Source organism: Ochotona curzoniae, unplaced genomic scaffold (genome assembly GCF_017591425.1).
Source record: "Ochotona curzoniae isolate NIBS_2020 unplaced genomic scaffold, NIBS_Ocur_1.0 scaffold_3208, whole genome shotgun sequence".
Taxonomy (NCBI): Eukaryota; Metazoa; Chordata; class Mammalia; order Lagomorpha; family Ochotonidae; genus Ochotona; species Ochotona curzoniae.
Genome location: NW_024467106.1, coordinates 27,872,587 through 27,878,586, shown reverse-complemented (window position 1 = coordinate 27,878,586; position 6,000 = coordinate 27,872,587). Strand labels below are relative to the sequence as shown.

Below are 6,000 nucleotides of genomic sequence, written 5' to 3'. Positions count from 1 at the left end.
TCCCTCAGTCGCCGAGCGGAGTGGCTGAGTCGGCCTGCGGGGCCTTGCGGGGATCCGACGCACAGGCAGCCGAGGTCCCTCCTGAGCGCTGCCCTGCAGCCCGGGGAAGAGGGGCGAGTCCCGGGCAGTCCCCGCGGTGGTAGAGGTATCGGGGGAGCCCCCGTGGCGTTCAGCCGTGCGCCCAGGTCGGGGTGCCGCGCGCGCTCGCGTCCGGAGGGGCGGGAAGGGGCCGGCGCGCAGGTGGGGCGGGCCGGGGGCGGGGCGGCGCGCGGCGGTTCCGGGATCCGGGTCCCGGCCTCCGCCGCTGCCGCCGCTGCTGCCTGGGGGCGCCGACCGCTGGCCGCAGCTGGCGGGCGCATGTTGGGGTTCGCGGTGCGGCGGCGCTGCCCGCGGGGGCTGCGGCGGGGCCGGGAGGCGCTGCTGGTGCTGCTGGCACTGCTGGCGCTGGCCGGGCTGAGCTCCATACTGCGAGCGCGGCGCCGAGCTGCTACTGCAGTCGCAGAGCCGAGACCTGCGACTCCCCGAGGCTCCTCGTTCTCCGGGCGGCGTGAACCGGTCCTGCCCCGGCCGCCGGTGCCCGCGGACGCGCTGGGTGCGCGGGGCGAGGCGGTGCGGCTGCAGCTGCAGGGCGAGGAGCTGAGGTTGCAGGAGGAGAGCGTGCGGAAGCACCAGATCAACATCTACCTCAGCGACCGCATCTCGCTGCACCGCCGCCTGCCCGAGCGCTGGAACCCGCTGTGAGTGCCGGGTGGTGGTGGGGTGTCTCAGTCTCTCCCAGGTGGAGAGGGGGCAGGGGTCTCTGGATAACACAGGCACGACGAGTCCTGGGGACTCTGAGGGAACAGACGATGGAGGCAGGCAAGTTAAGCAAAGGGAAACCAGACAAATCTCAGGAATCCGCCAATGTGTTACTGAGTCTCTGGTGAACTGGTTATGCTGCAGGGCTGGGGGCCAGGCCGACAGATTTAACGTGAGGCACCCAAGATACAGGCTCCAGGCACTACTCTGCCCTCGCCCCGCGTGCCCTGCCAAGCTCCCGACTCTTCCGTGGGGACACGGGCTCCATTCATTCACGCGTGTTCCCTGGGGCCACCCATGGAAGCACCTGGATGGGGAAGGGGATGAGGGGTGGCACCCGGCAGGCAGGTGGACGTGGCTGGAAGGCGGGGCAGCCTTATTCCTGGGCTGAGGTGGAGGGAGGCAGGCAGGAGTGGCTGTGGGACATTCCTGGCGCTGCTCCAACAGGGTTCACTCCTATGGGTGGTGCAGGAGTCAAGAGAGGTGGCAGGCCTAGTTCCTGGTAGAGCTGCTGGCTGGTGGGGAAACCTTCTGTCACCTGTGACCCTGGGCCCTCTGGCCTTGTCTCTCCTTCCCACCTGGTCTTACTGTTTTTGAAGCAAACAGGGCTCAGACAGAGAGTCCTTGTTGGAACTGATGGGGACAGCCTGCTGGCTGCACCAGGCCCCTGTCATATCCTCTTCCCTCCATGCCACACCTGGGAAGCAGGCTTGGAGGGGACTTGTGATGCTGCCGGAACATGGTAGAGCTGGCCTCTGTGGGCTCTGAGGCTTGGCATGAGCTCATCTTGGGGCTGAAGGCTTTGTTTCTAGGAACCTTGTGTCCAGGGAGGTCACAGATGCAAGAGAGGGGTCCCCACCTCTGGTCCCAGCTGGTAGAGCCTGGATACACTCAGAAGTAGCTGTCCCTCCTGTTTGGGGGAAAATCTGCTTGTACCTGGCCGCGTTGCTTCCACCTGAGCTGTTTGTCCCCATTCATCTTTTCTGAGCCTAACTACCAGGTTGACAGTAATTCTTTTTCCCTCTGGATGGCTTCATGCACAGTTAGCTCCTTGAGACCCCATGGATGCCCAGTGGGGGTGAGGGTCTGGGGCTCAGCCCCAACTCCCTTGGGATGAAATCTTTCTTCTCTGGCACACCTGTTGTGTCATTCAAGCCGACCAGGTAGCACCTTCGACTGCCAGTTGCCCTGGCTAAAGTGGGTGGAAGGAACACAGCCCCGAAGACCACAGTCTCCCAGGAGCACACCAGGGTTTTCCTCTTTTTCCTGATGCCAGGAACATACCTGGGTTACATTTGAGAACCAGCCAGGGTTTGGTTTCTAAGTTTTTCCTTATCCGGAGCCAACTTCCTTTATTGTTGGAAGTTGTGAATATTTCCTTGATGACCTGTGGGGCTGTGATATCCTGTCTCCATGGTGACACAGCTACCCCCTGTGTTCTATCAGGATTTGCTGTTGCAGGGACCCAGAGAATTTAAGCATGATAAGGAGTGTGAAAGCCTGTCTCTCTGGCCCTGCAGCGAAGCATGCAGGGCTGTTGTTGTCCAGCTTGCGGGAAAGGTGGGCGTCAGCTGGGCAGGTCCCAGCCTGGCCAGGCCAGGCCATGAGTAAGTTCCGTGTGATCATTAGAGCCAGTGCCTTGCTTGGAGTCCACCTCATTTGGTTTTGTTTCTTATTTTATTATTGTTATTATTATTTTTTAGGATTCATGAGTTCACTTGAAAGGCAGAGGTCTTTTATCTACTGGTTCTTTCCCCAAAATGGCTGTAACAGAGTTGGACTGAAGCCGGAAATGCATCGTGGTCTCCCACATGGGTGGTGGGAGCCTAAGACTCTGGGCTGTTTTCTGCTGCTTTCCTAGACATGATAGCAGGGAGCTGAATTGGAAATGGAACAGCCAGGACTGGAAGTGGTTGTTGTATGGTATTGTCCATGGTGTGGCAGATGGCCACTTAACTTGCTGTGCCACAGCCCTGGCTCTAGGCTCCTCTTTTATTATGCAGTAATGTCCCCTTATCCATAGCACCTGTAATGGATGCTTGAAACCTTGGGTAGCACTGAATTCTTCATATCTCTGGCACCATATCACCACATGATAATTGACACAGCTATCAAATCTCTAACAGCGTGGGCATACTGGGCAAGGAACTGATCCATGTACCGGTTGGGCCAGACTTAAGTGGCGTGAGAGTTCATCATCATCATCCTACTCCGAATAGGGTCAGCTTAACCTGTGTGCATTAAGCTGGCATTATCCAGTTAATATTTTCAGACTGGTTGAACAAGTGGCTAAACTTGGAGAAAGTGACACCATGACCCATAAAGGTGACTGCGATTTGTATGGACTGAGGTCAGGCTAGGGAACTGGAAGGGCAGACTGTGAGTTCCTGGTGCAGGGCTGGGGTCCCCCCAGATCCTAACTAAGAAGCAGGGGGCTATTGGCTGGTGGAATGGCAGAGATGGGGAGGGCCTGAGGAAACATCCATTCTTGCCAGAGCCAAGGCCAGGCCTCCAGTCCCACAGCAGGACTGGTACCACCTACTATGCTAACTCCCTTTTGGGGTGGGTTCAATGTTTTTGTTGTTGTTATAAAAACTGTACACAGCAGACAAAAACACGAAAGCTAGTACTCATCAATAAACCTAGCACCTAGGGAGGACCATTGTTAACATTTTGCTCTGCACCCTTCTAGACTTTTCCAGGGATGGAATTAAGTCAGTACACAGCTAAGTGTGTGGAGAGAATATGCTCAGGTGTGGGCACAGGTGCTTGCCTGGGCTCACCCAGGGCAGCACGTGCAGCTGTTCTGACGGCAAGGAGTCAGCTGTGACCCAGGTATCGTTTGGTTCATCTCCTCAGTGTGTGCGGGGCTTGGCAGTATGTCTGCCCATGCTGGACAGGGCTAGACCAACAAGGAAACTTTGAGTGTAGACTCTTAACCAGGAGACCAGTGGATGAGAGTCGCGCTTTATTCTCTTCATTACAGAGCTGCATTTAGGAGTGAAATAATGGGGATGTGGAATCCTTGCATTGTGGTACCCTGGTAGAGGGTTTGCAGCGTTCTCAGACTCCACTCGTTGATCCTTGCTATGAGAGGATAGCCAGCTGAAGTGGAGAGCCTGGCAGCTGAGTTTTGTGGACGTGGGGATTATTTTATTTTATTTTTTTTATGCATTGATGCCAGGGTCTTCCTGAATAGTGATGTCAGGATTTCTGGGGGCAGGACCCAAGCTGAGTCGGATGTGCCATCTTGAAGCTGCGGAGTCGGCGCCTGTACATTCTGACTCAGACAATTTGGAAGATGGTTTTGAGAGCCTGGGAGAAAACCGGAACTGGGGAAGTGGGGGTGAATAATAGGTCAAGCGCAGTTGACACTAAGGGTGGCCTCATAGTAACTTTGGGAAGTGTGTTAGGAGGAAATACTTGCTAATTCAGGTTGCACCTCCGAAACCCTAAAAGCTAAAATGCTTGCAAGGTTGCAGCCTTTTGTGATGGCACAAATGGAAGGTTCCACACCCCAGTTCATGACTGGCCATCGTCAAAGCACAGGTTACACTGAAAATAGTGTATGCAGTTGCCTTCAGTCTGTATGTATAGAATACGTATATAGTGCATAATCTTCCTATTATGCTTGGGTCCTTTCCCCTAGTGTACACACACGTATTCCAAACTCTGGAAAGAGTAAAAGCTCAGATATGAACCATTTCTGGTCCCAAATATTTTGGGCCAAGCTCACTTTTCATGGAATGCAAGGATCCTGAGGTGATCACTGTAACATCATTGTTATTTGCATTCTGACGTATTTAACAGGAGGGAGAAAGCACAGTGGAAGTGCCCCTGAACGCGAGTGCTCTGCAGACGCAGGTGTGGGGTGGTTGCTGTGCATGCTGTAGCCATGTGGAGACCTTCAGCCCACCAGCCAGGAAAGCAGGCAACCTATACACCGTTTGTGTTTTTTTGGCCACTTGTTCTCATGTTAGTGTTTTTAAAAGGCAGATTTCCTGAGAAAGTAGAAGAGGCAATTTTCACTTCCCAAATGGGCATAACAGTTTGGGCCTGAGCCAGGCTGAAGCTAGGAGCAGGGATCTCTTCCTAGGTCTCCCACACGAGTGGCTGGGCCCCCGGCACTCGGAACATCTCTCGCTGACTTTCCAGATGCCTTTGGAGGAAGCGGGATCAGAAGTGGAACAGCCGGGACTTGAACTGGTGCTCCTGTGGGAAGCCACCATTCCAGGTGGTTTGTCTGGCTTTAGCCTTGTTAGTGCTGTGGATTGGGTCCTGGGATGGTGAGGAGGTAACTATAAATAAGCATTCCAACGAAAGTGTGTCTTACTGGGGTTGGCAGGAATGGGACTGGCTAGGATTTTTTTTTTATGTATGTATGTATTTTTGGCGAAAGGATAGTTTGCTGGTCTACTGTCCTAATAACACTATTTTTGTAAAAATGCATCATAGTATGGAAGTTAGACTGATGTTTCTTTTGCTTCTCAAGCTCGTTTTATTTTAGTCATGATTTCAAATTCACAGTTTGGGTTAGTGTTTTTTTTTTTAATATATTTATTCATTTATTTGAAAGGCAGAGTTACAGACAGGGAGAGAGAGCTCTTCCATCTGCTGGTTCACTCCTCAAATAGCTGCAATAGAGAGATGGGCCAGGCTAAAGCCAGGAGCCAGGAACTCCATCTGCGTCTCCCACATGGATGCACAGATCCAAGCATTTGGGTCATTCTCTGCTGCTTTCCCAGGCTCATTAGCAGGGATCTGGATCAGGAGTGGAGTGGAGCAGGTGGGACTTCAACCAGCCCCATATGGCAGTTGGGATGCTGGTACCACAGGCAGTGACTTTACCAGCCATACCACACTGCTGACCTTGAATTAGTATTTTCTTTTTTAACTTATTTTTATTTGAAAGTCGTATTTACAGGAAAAGGAGAGACAGAGAGATAGAGGTCTTTGATCCACTGGTTCACTCACAAGATGTGTTCAACAACGAGATTTGAACTGATCTGAAGCCAGGAGCCAGGAGCTTTTGCCTGGTATTCCATGTGGATGCAGAGTCCCAAGGCTTTGAGCTGTCTTCTACTGCTTTCCCAGGCTACAAGCAGGGAGTTGGATGGAAAGTGGAGCAACTGGGATGGTAACTGGTACCCATTAGGGATGCCAGCACTTGTAGACAGGATTAGCCATTAACCAGTTGAGCCA

The 6,000-nt window shown here is 53.4% G+C and overlaps 1 protein-coding gene across 1 annotated transcript in view; it reads left to right on the top strand.

Moving 5' to 3' along the window:
- Nucleotides 1-357: 357 nt before the first annotated feature.
- Nucleotides 358-6,000, top strand: part of GALNT12 (polypeptide N-acetylgalactosaminyltransferase 12) — a 29,900-nt gene continuing 24,257 nt past the window's right edge. Inside the window, exon 1 of the mRNA XM_040963057.1 lies at nt 358-737. Within this exon, the coding sequence (XP_040818991.1) occupies nt 358-737 (380 nt within the window). The remainder of the gene's footprint in view (nt 738-6,000) is intronic.